Here is a 16,062-nt window from a genome sequence, read left to right as displayed (position 1 = left end):
TTTTCCAGTCAGTACATGCTGATCAGGGTGGAGCAGAACCACCAGAGGAACAACAGTGAACACAAGGACACAGATCAGGGACTCAGTCATGTACAGAATGGACTGTACTTTTTGTACTGTTTGTAATGCATTGAATCATTACTTTTGTTGTTGATTTCATCATTGCTCATTGTTACAACACAGATATTTTAATGACGTAATTTTTAGTTATTTTGCCTATCCTATTTACACCTAGCAGACTTGTAAGGAAAAAAAGAATAATATAAACATCTAACATACGGGGGGGGGGGGGGGGGGGGGGGGCAGTAAACAAACAGGGTGAAACAGACAAACAGAGGGAAAAAATACAAACACAAATAAAAATACAGAAAAAAGAAAGAGAATAGGAGAACACTAATTTGATCACTCAGAATTCACAATTGCACGTGAAAATAAAGGTTATTCTACATTACTATATCTTAATGAATATATACTTAATAAGATAATATCTTATTAAGTATATATTATTAAGTATAAATCATATCTTAAAGATATGATTTATGGGTGGCATACTATATTGTTAATGTTTTATACTTTTATACTATTATTTGTGTTATAGATCTCCCTTTTTTGTTTGTTCTTGCCTTTGTCCCCTTAAAGATGCCAAATCCCCTAAGATTGTACCTACTATCTCTAGCCTCAAACAGTTCCTGGATACAGCCCGGAAGAAGTCTGTTATGCACTTTGTACATTATAACTGCTGTTGTGAAGTCTACAAGATCATGTCATTTTAGGGTATGTAACTGAATAAAAAGTGGATTTGTTGGTGCATAGTAATCTGCGTGATTTATAATTCTGATTGCTTTCTTTTGAAGTAAGAATATTGGGTTGATGTTTGATAGTTGCTCCCCCATACTTCCACAGAATAACTGATGTGCGGAAGTACGAGGGAGCAATACAGTAAGTGGAGTGACTTCTGGTTCAAAATTGGTCTCATCTTGTATAGTACTGCAATTGTTTTTGAGAGTTTGGTTCTTAAATTGTTTATGTGAGATTTCCAATTAAGTTTATTGTCAATTATAACACCTAGAAATGTAGTGTTCAGCACTTGTTCAATTTCAACATCGGCGAACTTAATTTTGATCCGTTTGTCTATTTTCCTGTTACCAAAAATTATGAATTTAGTTTTGCTTAAGTTTAGAGACAGTTTATTAATATCAAACATTCTAAGCTCCTTCTCTACTGTATCCAGGAGCCGGTCGAAGCTCCCCCCTGAGCAATACAGACTTGTGTCATCCGCGAATAGGACACAACTTAGATAATTTAATATGTCTAATATTTTTACTCTAGTAAACCAGAACAATATCTCTGTTGAAACATTGTGGCAGCTATTTCTTATATACTCTGGCTTGGGGGAAGGGGGGGTCATGTTATACTATCACTATTACTCACTGTGGGCAAGTTTTGCTTTAAATTATTTAATATAATATGTCTGTCTATAGATCGATCAATCCCAAAGGCCTTAGAAGGAAACCCTTAAGAGACATGTAGAGATATCTCTCATCAGAAAAAGAGAAGCACAAGCAGGATTGATTAATAATTCATTCAGAGACTATTGTCAATATTGTTTGTGCTTCCATATAAACGTACGCCCCAAAAGCACACATTCGTGTCTATTTCACTGCAGCCTGCTGAATAAAAAATAACTGTAGCCTGCAGCAATTCCTTTTTCAGAAAGTAGACACCCATGGCTGTATGTTTCATACATGTTCAACATTGTGCATATCAGTGATAGGTGTTTTGGGGAGTAGTTGCCATAGATTTGTACTATATGAGATTGATACCAAGCATTGTCCATTGTACCAAGATCCAAGATTGTCGTGTTATGTGGAATAGGACTTTATAAATCTAAAGTTAGTACTACAGTTCAATAAAATAATATTGATCACAGTTACAAATATACATGCTTTGAGAGAAAATGTCTATGTTACATTACAGATAAAATAAGCAAGAACCATGCCGGAAGTTCCGGAACCATGCCCAAAAAACACACTCGCCCCCATTTCCCCCCCAATGGGGACAGTATAACATGAGTGACTTATAGGCTACTATACTAAAGATTCCGCATCATACCAGTCCTCTGTGACCTCCTCTGGCTCTCAGAGAATAAATTTACAAGGCCCTAAACAGCCAGGCTCCTCTCTGCCTCTTTGAGCTCCTGCAACACCACGGTGACCACACCCTCATGTCGTGTGATGCCAACCTCCTGGACATCCCCATAAGAGACAAACCTAGGAGTGACAGGGCCTTCTCGGTGGCCGCCCACTCCCTATGGCACCCGCCCCTCTAGACCACCAGAAATCACGCTGGCTGGGCCAGGCTACATTAGTAATGTATACACACAGCATACAACACAAGCAGCAGCAGCAGTAGCAGCAGCAGCAGCAAAAAAAAAAGAAAAAAAGGTTCCTACCTTGAAGGCTTGAACCGTCTTCTACCCGACTTCATCAGTTGTGTACTGCAAATGATGGCCAGGGTCAAACCAATTGGAATCCATGGATAGAGATAGATTAGAACCTGGCGGTGTCTCCAGTGATCTCGAGCCCAGTACATGGCTAGCTTGCCAGTACTTTATTCCTCTGCTGCTGGGGGAGGGGGGTTCCACATTCCACATTCATAGCCCTCCAAGCAAGGTTGTCCACCTAAATTGAGAGATTAAATTGAAATCTAGATGTGTTAATCAGGTTGAAATACTTGCTACAATATAACTTTCAATGAAGCGATCATTGGCAGCGGTAGACAGTATCAAAGTACTGTACTTATATATGAAAATAGCAGATCTACAAGCTCACAGCTCAAAGTGAGGCGTTGTGACCTTGTAGATCTGCTATTTTCTTTTTTATTTTATTTTTTTTGGGACCGAAAATGGAATTCCTCAACTCCTACATACCAAGTGCTTGTCAATCAAATATGATTATTTTGGGGGTCACGGCTTGAAAAGGTTGAGAACCACATTACATTACATTTCTAAGAAGGGGAAATAAATCCACCTCTTTACCATTCCTCATCATAAAATAGCCGATCTGCAAGCTATTTTCAGTGTGCAACACCGGCACACAACAGAGAAAGTGACTCTGCGGCACACAACAGAGAAAGTGACTCTGTTATCCAATAATCTGAAATCAGTTGTGGCGCCTGAGAACTTTAAATTAATCCATGAATACAGCAGTGCATTGATATTACTGTAAATAGAAACTTTACTCTGAAATTTGTACTTTAACAGCAGTGGGCAACTTTGACGATGGAGAGGGCCACTATATTTCCACATTCACTCCAGAGGGCCACTATATTTCCACACTCACTCCAGAGGGCCACTACTTCCACACTCACTCCAGAGGGCTACTAAATTTCCACACTCACTCCAGAGAGCTACATTGCATATTACTGTCGTAGCAAAAATAGCCGATCTACAAGCTCAAGGCACGTTTTGAGCTATTTTTGCTATATAAGTAATATAAGTAAGTCAGTCAGAGAGGCTTATTGTGGTTTCAATGTGCTAGACCTCTGGGAGATGGTTTGCTGAGGTGGAGCGCAACACCTACCATCAGCTCCCAATACTTACCGCACAACTTCAAGCCGTGCTACTCAACTTCAAGCCGTGCTACTCAACTTCAAGCCGTGCTACTCAACTTCAAGCCGTGCTACTCATACGCTGAGTTGGCGGTGCCGAGTTGGGCTCTAGACCGGGCGCCAGCCCAGGCAGAAGCGGTTCTGGACAACCGTGCAGGTCCGACCGACTCGACACCGCCGGGCACTGCACTCCCTGTGGTGGTGTGAATTTGTGAAACGCGTGTGTCGAATTTGAAGTCGGTGGGGCTAACGGTTCTCGAGTTACGTGGATTACAGACGTACACACAGAGACTTGGTGCATTTATAGTTAGATGTTAACTTTATGAACTAAATACAAATTGGACACAAAATAGACAATAACATTTTATTACTAGTCATTAAGCTACTAATTTAGACTAAAGTAATTAAAGCTGGTTATGATTGCATGTTTGGAATTGTAACAGCTTGTTGTATCAAGGATAGTTGGTTCTGTGACTGTGACCACCCTGACAAAACATTCTGTATTTATTTAAAAGTAGTAGGTATAACCCTGGACCCATGCATGGCATGCACGTGCACCTTCAGCATTTCAATGTCCAAACAAATTATGTATCTGGCCTTTTTATCTTTACAAGCCTATACTTACAGATTTAGCCACAACCACAGGCTACCTCAGTGGCAGCGGTGGCCGAACGGATAGCGGATCGGTCTTGATACCGGAAGGTCGCCAGTTCGAATCAGCGGTCCGACACGTTAAAATTACCACCGCTGAAGTGCCCTTGAACAAGGCATTGAACCACTACGATGAAATGTGTTCTATGAGCAGGGCCTGGCTGGAAACAAGTTCTTGAGCTTAGCCCAGATACCCTGGGTAAATATAGTAATCATTTCATTTCATTACCTTTATGTGCTTTAATGCCTGCAGGTTGCATAAGCATTACAAATTACAATAAAACAGCTCAATACAAGGACACTTGACAGCACACGACGTGCTTTATCTGAGTAGTTTGTTTTACAAGTAAAACCTAATTACACATATTGCATTATGCTACGCAGCTAACTAGGTAGCCTAATCTAACTCACCTGGAGAATCCACTCACTGCAGTTTGTCATGACGATATATATTTTTTAATTTTACGGTGGGAAATTAAAACCGGTGAGCCTGCTTCTTTGGAGCCTAGGTGAGGTACGTGATGCGACTGTATCCTGTTTACCTTCTAGGGCTAGACCATTGGTTCTCAAAGTGGTGTCCGGGGACCCCCAGGGGCCCTTGAAGGCGTTGCAGGGGGTCCCAACTCCCAAGCAAATTTATTTTGATAGGCCTACTTACTTAACAAAATCTCGAAAGTGTTTGAAAAAATTGCCAAATAGGCTATATATTATATCAATTTGGGGGTCCTTATTGGCAAGGAAAAGTTTGAGAGCTATGTAGCTAGCTGTTCTAGTGAGTAGGCCTATCTGACAAATTCAATACACCTTTATTCTAATTTGTTTTGTATTGAAAAATATAGGCTATTGACATTTTAGATTAATAAATAACAACTAAGAGAAAGATTTTGTTTTTATTGTACAAACGTACACAATTAAGAGAATTCAGTCAAAGTAAAATAAGACAAAATAAGCCATCACACCGTCACGTATATAGGCAAGTAAACAGGACAGTAAGTAGTAGGCTAATGAAGATTATGAAATGTGTCTAAAGATATGCAGAAAGTCATTCATATTCTGACAGAGGGAGACAGGTGGGGTTATTTTATGAGATTTTTCCTTTTTTTTTAGAAGCAGTGATCAGCTGTAATTTATTTTATGTCACAAATAATCACAAATCATATAGGCTAGGTACATCCATTTCATTATATCCATTTCATTTTTTAGCCTAATGTGAACAAAAATAAAAGCCTGGGTATCAAGGCTAATTTCATTATAATTCAACATAAAACCCTTCAAAAATAAACAAGTTATATAGCCTACTGTGGGCAACTGGGCATATATGATTAACTTCATATTCATTCATTCAACATTAAGAGGAGGGTTGTCCGCACACTGTGTAGTTGCTCCAGCAGGAAACTTTATAAAATCAACAACGTTTCGACCCTTACGGGTCTTGGATCGAAACGTTTTTGTAAATATCCCCTTTTTTCGTTTCCTACATTTAAAAATATATGCAGTAAAGCCTATATATTATAGCCTTTATCGAAAGATTAGCAAAAAGTTTAAACAAAAAATAATTACAACTTTTCATCAATTAAAAACAGTTTTGGAAAGTACTTCATAAATAACACAAATTATTTCCATAAAAAAATACGAATAAAATAAAAACAAGTTTAAGGAAAAGAGAAAATAGCAGATCTACAAGCTTGTGACATGGTGCAACGCGTTGTGAGCTTGTAGATCTGCTATTGGGTCCCGGGCAAACTCTAATTTCACTTTGGGAACCATTGGAGAAGAGCATGTACATCTAGACTCTGCATGACTGATAACCTGATCCTTATGCACCTGCAGTATGCACCTGCTGAATTACCTCCACTACTGCATTTTAACTCATCCACTAGCAATAGTTAGCACAGGCCACCATAGATTTGTTCTATTTTTGTAGAACGAGAGTTGTAAGATTTGTCTTAAGTCATGATTATAATGTTATCAATTTAAGCCCCTTTAAAAAGAAACGTTTTTGGCCTGGAGGTGTAATCTGATCTGATCTGATCTGATCTGATCTGTTCTGATCTCAGATCAGATGTAACAGTTGACTATGTTGAAGCGTTTCACTGCCAGTCTACTCTCTAACTCTCACAGCAGAGTATGTACTCTCAGAGTTCAATTCTCTCAGCTGTATCTTTTTCTTTCCTTTAGCTTTCCTTGCAGAGAAATCCAATGCTGCATAGTTCACCGCATCATCGCCATTCTGGAGAAAAATGATTGTGATATACCTATATTAATCAGGCTGTGACCAAAATCACTAGAGTCCAGTCAGAGTAGTGATTAAATCATGCAATTACATTTGAATCAACAATGAGTATTGATTCTTGAAACAAAGACCACCTTGATGACCACGGCACAACCCTATATGCCTGAGAGAGCTCACACTCAGGGAGAGAAGCACATGGTAAAGGAATATTGAATATTAATGTGAGGTCCATAAATACTAATGTCAAATTGCTAAACACTGATTTGGTTGCTTGAAAAATAATTACCGGTTCCTGATGGACAGCTGACCGGACACGTCCAAGATGAGACGAAGTGTTCCATGTTCCTACAAGTAAAAGCATGGAATAAACATGAAACTATAAGCTTTCTAAGGCAGTGTTTCTGAACCTATGAGTAGGGACCCAAAATGTGTTGCAACTTTAATGTAGGAACTATAGGAATATTAAGTGGCCGTAGCTGAATGGGTATAGAGGCCGCCTGGGAATCAGAAGGTCCCTGTGCCTGGTTTGTCTAATTCTATTTAAACTTAAAAGGAAACGAGATAGTATAGTGAACAAAATTATTATTGTAGTATGGAGAAATTTGCAAAGACGGGGAGGTGGGGCGCAGGACAGTAGCCTACAGTACATACAAAGGGGTTGACACTAACGGTTGTCCGACTGCCCAGTGCCCTGCATGGCAAGTAAATAAAATGTTCGGGCAAGTGGAGTTTGATTTCAGGTTGCCAGACAGGCAAGTGCATTTAGTCATTAAATATCTTCATTAAATATTGGCAATGTATGCTAAAGTTAACAAAAAATATACCTTAATTTTATAATGGACGATTAAACTGACGGACAAGTGCCTCTGAGACCTTAGCGTCAACCCCCGACTACACATCTCCCTTGCAAAAGATTATATATATATATATATATATATATATATATATATATATATATATATATATATATATAATGTCTCACTGATTGATATGGTCTCACTCACACTACAAAGAATGGATTAGGTTTTAAACTGAATCTTGCCAGAGCCATCGCTGTACCTACTGTGTCCTCCGTTTCAATATTCAGCACGGTATTTAAATACAAACCACCTCCCTTTTAATAATAAAAAAAAGTGTAACCAAGACATGAGAAACATCGACACATAATGATGGATTATAATGCATGTGCAATGGATCTATTTTACCTTGGGAATGTTCACGAACACTCTTCACATTTCTGCTGTAGTATATTGACTGAATGACATTCACGATCACACTGCATGCCAATAGTAACCCCAGTACAATGACAAGTGGGTCCAGCTTCTGACCTGGAAACAGAGACAAAACAATACATCAAATCTGTTAATGACGGACTGAAAATATAATCCTTAAATAGCTATAATCGCTTCCGAATAAACAGCCAAATAAAATTCTAAATGACAACATATCAATTAAATTTGATCAAACTACACCTGTAATTACAACATTTCAAAAGTTAATTTAAATGTACAGTATTCATACTGAACAGTGAATGATTTCAATGCAGAACCGTCCTATACTGTCGGTGTTTGTATCATATGTTTTTTGTATTCCCTTCATAAAATAGAAGTTTCTCTTTTTGAGATAGTGTTTGTTTGTTTATGTGGGCTAATAATATACAAATATACAATACATAAATATCACAGTGAAAGGTGCAGGTACAGTATACTCTGTAGAGCCAAAAAGCTACAAGGTTTTATCACATGGCTCCCCAACTTGAGTCAATATCCCTACAATATGTGCATTAAAAGGAAGAGGGAATAAACAATGTCAATGTCATTTTGTGTGATGTCTTCTGTTAATTACCCCAAAATTTACTGTGTTAAATTATCAGTGTTAAAAAAACAAATGCATATCCTACTTATCTCCAGCTTAACTCCTTTGCCAAAGAGTATCTCTCCACATGCAGCCACAGCACAGTAGTACATCCCAGCATCAGAGGAGAGGACACTGTCTGTGGAGAGACTGTAGACACATCTCTGTGGAGCAGAACCAGCCTCGGTTTGACATCCTCTACTCCTGTCCCAGTGAGATGAAACCATGCCAGGATGGGACTCATTTCGGAACCAGAACACATTGTGTCCTCCAGTACACTGGGCATCATCTCCTCTACTCCCAGAGACAACCCAGCACTGGAGGGTCACCCGGCCTCCGAGCGGGACTGACCCAGACACCGGTAACAAAGTCTGGTTGATGGACCTTTCATGGTCTGACTCTGTTAATAGAATAGAATGGAATACAAGACATTAGAGATTTTACATTAATGGACAAGATTCAATAGGCCTATGTACAGTACAGTACATTCATATGTAACTACAGCAATTAATATGTTCATATGTCAACAGTACAATTCAGATAAGTGTAAGGTGTAATCAATAGTGTAATACATAGAGACTGAATGCGACATACTGTACCGTTTACAACCAAATATGAGCCGTTGTCATATTCAATAGAAAATCGAGATCCTACGCCACAGAAGTACGTAGCTTCATCGTCTTTGTTGATGTTTTTAATGGTTAGATTGGAATCGGCCATGCTTGTTGCCACGATGAAACGTGAGTTGTTAAACTGTGCCCGTAGTTCTGTTTTGTCATAGGTCCCCTTAGAAATCTGTTGGAGCGTATGTCCCAGCCTTTGCTTATACCAGAAAAGAAACTCCCCATCGTAATTTCGTGGACATCGTAAAGTAATGGTTTCATGGATTTTGACAATTTTCAATGGGATTTGCTGGGGAACCTGAATCAAGGCTGAAGAAGAGAGAACAATGGTATAGTCACCAGACACAGCAAATACAAAAAAGTGAGAAATCAAATAGAATGAGAAGTTTGGAATGTAATTTAATTTTAATTGTAAGAAAAGACAAAAAAGACATTAATACAACTATGAAATGTAAATTAAAATCTTATCTGGATTCCTATCCAGATAGTAATCCTATATCTAATATACATGAAATGCTGTATTATAGCCTAGGTTTTTACGGAGTTAAATATTGTTCTTAGAGCATCGTAAAATAGATGTACTTACACACTGTTCTAAGAAGAAGCAGAACAAACAATTTGTCAGTCATTGTTTTGACGGAAAGCTGCCTCAAATGAAAGGTTTAGTCTGATGATCAAGGTTTACTAAGTGGAAAATGCATCATGTGACTGGGAGGAACATGAAAATGCACTTCCTGTCAAACTTGCAGGCCAGCCCAAGATCCATTTGATTTGATTTGATCACTTGATCACTTGAGAAAACACACAAAGACAAAAAATACAACAATACAGAAAATAGAAATAAAAATACAGAAAATACAAGACAATTATGCAGGAAGGGAGAAAAAAAGCGAATTGGATTTATAAAAGATCCTCCCCCAAAGGATAGATACAATCAATAAGCAGTAATTATACCAACAACAAAAAAATCCCATTTCTGCATCAAACTGTGACATTTGTGGCACCTCATAATGGTGGAAGTGAAATCAATTCAATTCAATTCAATTCAAAGGGCTTTATTGGCATGAGAAAACATACGTTTACATTGCCAAAGCAGAAAGCACAATACAACAATACAGCAATACAATCAAAACAAAAAATATGTACATTTGAACGTCAGAATCTTCAATAGATCAATTTCTATATTGTACCAAGATCACTGGATGCAGGTATAGTGCAGGAATATACACAATGATTAGTCTTTAGGGTGGTTGTGTTCCGTTTGATATCCTTCTCCTATCACAGCAACTCACGAATCTTGCTGCTGTGTTTGCACATTGTTGTACTTCGCCCAGCAGATATGGGAGTTTTTTGTCATTGGTCATGTTTTCAAAATCTCCGTGTGTGGTTGTATCACTGTTGAATCTGCGTTGTTAGAGGACCGACACACACACACACACACACACACACACACACACACACACACACACACACACACACCACAAACACACACACACACACACACACACACACACACACACACACACACACACACACACACACACACCACACACGCACGCACGCAAGCACGCAAGCAGGCACGCACGCACGCACGCACGCACGCACGCACGCACGCACGCACGCACGCACGCACGCACGCACGCACGCACACACACACACACACACACACACACACACACACACACACACACACTATTTGATTGATTTAAAATTTGTATTCACAGTTTGTAGAATATGTAAGTTCAACTAAAGTACAGGTCAATACAAAAGCTGCTACGAGGATAAAACCAGAAGAAAAAAAAACACTTAGACGTGTTTACATCAGGGTCCTCCATTTTCAATTCATCAGAACATTTAAAGACGTACAAATACGCTTCTATGCAAAAAAAAGAAAGAAATCATCGTAGTTAAAAAAAGTTTAAAAAGAGGAAAACGTGTACAGTAGCCTATGGGAAAGAGGGGGGGGGGGGGGAACTTTTTTGACAGGGGCCAGTTTCGAAATGCAGCCACATGTACTGTTTTTTTCTTGTTTTATTTTTGCTCTGTAAAGCACTGTAAAGCACTTTGAACTGCACCCGTTGTATGAAATGTGCTATATAAATAAAGATTGATTGATTGATTGATTGACTGTAAGTGCTATTTGATAGCAGTTTTGAAGGAGTCTAGGGATACCAGTATATAATCTCTGCCTATACCGACCATTCAGTTTGTGTGAAATCAGTTAAATCATGAATAAAAAGGGGAATGTGTACATACTGTATGTCTGCTGTAGGCTATAGAAGTCACACATTTTTATATCAAATGTTTTCAAAAGCAGCTGTGAAATCTATCAAGACTGTGCAACTAAATGGCATATTTAATGTCTAAAATGTTTAAATCATTTACTAGCAACCTGCCATAGGCAAGCTCCAAAGTGTCTGTGTGTCAATCTGTCAGTCACAATCACCCCCGTGGCCTGGGCCGTGGCCAGCAGTCCAGGCACCGCTTGGCCGGTAGCCCGAGTCTGGCAGTGTGCCGCGGGCCTTTACTGCATGTCACACCCCCATCTCTCTCCCCCATTTCCTGTCAGCCTACTGTCTGTCCCCCTATAAAAAATATAAAATAAAGGCGAAAGCCGCAAAAATATTATAGAATAGTGTGTGTGTGTGCGTGTGTGTGTGCGTGCGTGCGTGCGTGCGTGCGTGCGTGCGTGCGTGCGTGCGTGCGTGCGTGCGTGCGTGCGTGTGTTTCCTGGAAACCAAAATGAAAGATGTCAACTGCACCGCTGACTAAAATGAGTCCATTCTACTAGGCCTCTCAAAATGCATGCGAGCTACACATCCTGTTGATACCAACATTCAGCACGAACAGCCTCGGTGGTCTGTCAAAGGATATGGCAGACCACCACATACATCTGTGAGCGGCTGTGTGGCTTTAGTTTTTCCATGTCAAGAGATGGTTATATGGAACCAATACGGTATAGCTCTGCAGCAAGAAGAGAAAAGAACACACTATACAGGAGTAGGGTTAACAAAGTAAAAAAGTTTAGAATATTTGAGGGCCTATATGCTGTAATGTATAAGGGCCAGAGCTTTGGACTTGATGTAAAATTACATATTTGATGGCCCTTAGATACTCACATAACCAGACTCTTGGAGCTATATTTTGAATTTATTGTGGCATTTTAGTGTATTTTCTGGCGTTCTGGCCCATGATTTAGCCTAAGTGAGTTGTGCTTGCGTGCGTGCGTGCGTGCGGCAGTATACAGTACAGTAGTACAGTAGGGCTGCACAATATATTGAAAATGTATCGTCATCACTATTACAAAAAAATATTATTTAACTTGTTTTCGAGTTACAAAGGAAGACTTTGTTAAAGGTATATTCAGTGATTTCACTTAATTCAAATATCACTTCTTTTTTTGTTTTGTTGTGATAATCCTCCCTACTATAGAGTGTGCTGACCATATAAGGAGTTCTTCCCGTACAGTATTACAGTACAGTACAGTACAGTACAGTACAGTACAGTACAGTACAGTACAGTACAGTACAGTACAGTACAGTGGAGGGACCCCCTGGGGACCCCCACATGGTAACTCTGTCATTTCTCAACCATTTCAGACGCGGGGCGGCACGCCGGAACCAGGCTGGTCCCCTGGGCGCGTTCCTGGGGGTCTGGATGTTCCGGTAACCCCCACACGGTAACTGTAATTTCTTCTCGACCGTTTCGGACGCGGGCCGGAACCGGGCCGGTACCCTGGGCGTGTTCCTGTGGGTCTGGAGCTTCTTTTTTTATATATATTTTTGCGGCTTTCGCCTTTATTTTATATTTTTTATAGGGGGACAGACAGTAGGCTGACAGGAAATGGGGGAGAGAGATGGGGGTGTGACATGCAGTAAAGGCCGTTGGGATCGGGAGTCGAACCCGCGGCACACTGCCAGACTCGGGCTACCGGCCAATCGGTGCCTGGACTGCTGGCCACGGCCCAGGCCACGGGGGTGATTGTGACTGACAGATTGACACACAGACACTTTGGAGCTTGCCTATGGCAGGTTGCTAGTAAATGATTTAAACATTTTAGACATTAAATATGCCATTTAGTTGCACAGTCTTGATAGATTTCACATGTAAAGCTGCTTTTGAAAACATTTGATATAAAAATGTGTGACTTCTATAGCCTACAGCAGACATACAGTATGTACACATTCCCCTTTTTATTCATGATTTAACTGATTTCACACAAACTGAATGGTCGGTATAGGCAGAGATTATATACTTTACTGGTATCCCTAGACTCCTTCAAAACTGCTCTCAAATAGCACTTACAGTACGTGTGGCTGCATTTCGAAACTGGCCCCTGTCAAAAAAGTTAAAGTCCCCCCCCCCTCTTTCCCATAGGCTACTGTAGCCTACACGTTTTCCTCTTTTTAAACTTTTTTTAACTACGATGATTTATTTCTTTTTTTTGCATAGAAGCGTATTTGTACGTCTTTAAATGTTCTGATGAATTGAAAATGGAGGACCCTGATGTAAACACGTCAAAGTGTTTTTTTTTCTTCTGGTTTTATCCTCGTAGCAGCTTTTGTATTGACCTGTACTTTAGTTGAACTTACCTATTCTACAAACTGTGAATACAAATTTTAAATCAATCAAATAGTGTGTGTGTGTGTGTGTGTGTGTGTGTGTGTGTGTGTGTGTGTGTGTGTGTGTGTTTGTGGTGTGTGTATGTGTGTGTGTGTGTATGTGTGTGTGTGTGTGTGTCGGTCCTCTAACAACGCAGAGTCAACAGTGATTTCACTTCCACCATTATGAGGTGCCACAAATGTCACAGTTTGATGCAGAAATGGGATTTTTTTTGTTGTTGGTATAATTACTGCTTATTGATTGTATCTATCCTTTGGGGGAGGATCTTTTATAAATCCAATTCGCTTTTTTTCTCCCTTCCTGCATAATTGTCTTGTATTTTCTGTATTTTTATTTCTATTTTCTGTATTGTTGTATTTTTTGTCTTTGTGTGTTTTCTCAAGTGATCAAGTGATCAAATCAAATCAAATGGATCTTGGGCTGGCCTGCAAGTTTGACAGGAAGTGCATTTTCATGTTCCTCCCAGTCACATGATGCATTTTCCACGTAGTAAACCTTGATCATCAGACTAAACCTTTCATTTGAGGCAGCTTTCCGTCAAAACAATGACTGACAAATTGTTTGTTCTGCTTCTTCTTAGAACAGTGTGTAAGTACATCTATTTTACGATGCTCTAAGAACAATATTTAACTCTGTAAAAACCTAGGATATAATACAGCATTTCATGTATATTAGATATAGGATTACTATCTGGATAGGAATCCAGATAAGATTTTCATTTACATTTCATAGTTGTATTAATGTCTTTGTCTATTTTTTGTCTTTTCTTACAATTAAAATTAAATTACATTCCAAACTTCTCATTCTATTTGATTTCTCACTTTTTTGTATTTGCTGTGTCTGGTGACTATACCATTGTTCTCTCTTCTTCAGCCTTGATTCAGGTTCCCCAGCAAATCCCATTGAGAATTGTCAAAATCCATGAAACCATTACTTTACGATGTCCACGAAATTACGATGGGGATCTTCTTTTCTGGTATAAGCAAAGGCTGGGACATACGCTCCAACAGATTTCTTTGGCAACCTATGACAAAACAGAACTACGGGCACAGTTTAACAACTCACGTTTCATTGTGACAACAAGCATGGCCGATTCCAATCTAACCATTAAAAACATCAACAAAGACGATGAAGCTACGTACTTCTGTGGTGTAGGATCTCCATTTTCTGTTGAATATGACAACGGCTCATATTTGGTTGTAAACGGTACAGTATGTCGCATTCAGTCTCTATGTATTACACTATTGATTACACCTTACACTTATCTGAATTGTACTGTTGACATATGAACATATTAATTGCTGTAGTTACATATGAATGTACTGTACTGTACATAGGCCTATTGAATCTTGTCCATTAATGTAAAATCTCTAATGTCTTGTATTCCATTCTATTCTATTAACAGAGTCAGACCATGAAAGGTCCATCAACCAGACTTTGCTCCCGGTGTCTGGGTCAGTCCCGCTCGGAGGCCGGGTGACCCTCCAGTGCTGGGTTGTCTCTGGGAGTAGAGGAGATGATGCCCAGTGTACTGGAGGACACAATGTGTTCTGGTTCCGAAATGAGTCCCATCCTGGCATGGTTTCATCTCACTGGGACAGGAGTAGAGGATGTCAAACCAAGGCTGGTTCTGCTCCACAGAGATGTGTCTACAGTCTCTCCACAGACAGTGTCCTCTCCTCTGATGCTGGGATGTACTACTGTGCTGTGGCTGCATGTGGAGAGATACTCTTTGGCAAAGGAGTTAAGCTGGAGATAAGTAGGATATGCATTTGTTTTTTTAACACTGATAATTTAACACAGTTAATTTTGGGGTAATTAAACAGAAGACATCACACAAAATGACATTGACATTGTTTATTCCCTCTTCCTTTTAATGCACATATTGTAGGGATATTGACTCAAGTTGGGGAGCCATGTGATAAAACCTTGTAGCTTTTTGACTCTACAGAGTATACTGTACCTGCACCTTTCACTGTGATATTTATGTATTGTATATTTGTATATTAGCCCACATAAACAAACAAACATTATCTCAAAAAGAGAAACTTCTATTTTATTGTACAGTCAGATGAAGGGAATACAAAAAACATGATACAAACACCGACAGTATAGGTTCTGCATTTAAATCATTCACTGTTCAGTATGAATACTGTACATTTAAATTAACTTTTGAAATGTTGTAAATACAGGTGTAGTTTGATCAAATTTAAATGATATGTTGACATTTAGAATTTTCTTTGGCTGTTTATTCGGAAGCGATTATAGCTATTTAAGGATTATATTTTCAGTCTGTCATTAACAGATTTGATGTATTGTTTTGTCTCTGTTTCCAGGTCAGAAGCTGGACCCACTTGTCATTGTACCGGGGTTACTATTGGCATGCAGTGTGATCGTGAATGTCATTCAGTCAATATACTACAGCAGAAATGTGAAGAGTGTTTGTGAACATTGCCACGGTAAAATAGA

At 39.3% G+C, this 16,062-nt stretch overlaps 1 protein-coding gene across 1 annotated transcript in view; it reads left to right on the top strand.

Moving 5' to 3' along the window:
* LOC306914996 (integrin alpha-M-like) overlaps window positions 1-78 on the top strand; it is a gene marked incomplete at its 5' end in the record, with an annotated part of 32,164 nt that extends 32,086 nt beyond the window's left edge. The window contains one exon of the mRNA XM_079492238.1: window positions 34-78. Within this exon, the coding sequence (XP_079348364.1) occupies window positions 34-59 (26 nt within the window). The 3' untranslated portion in view covers window positions 60-78. The remainder of the gene's footprint in view (window positions 1-33) is intronic.
* Window positions 79-16,062: the final 15,984 nt, after the last annotated feature.

This window comes from Electrona antarctica (genome assembly GCF_951216825.1).
Source record: "Electrona antarctica genome assembly, chromosome: 22".
NCBI lineage: Eukaryota > Metazoa > Chordata > Actinopteri > Myctophiformes > Myctophidae > Electrona > Electrona antarctica.
Note: the sequence above shows the minus strand (reverse complement) of the source record. Positions and strands in the feature narration are given on the sequence as shown.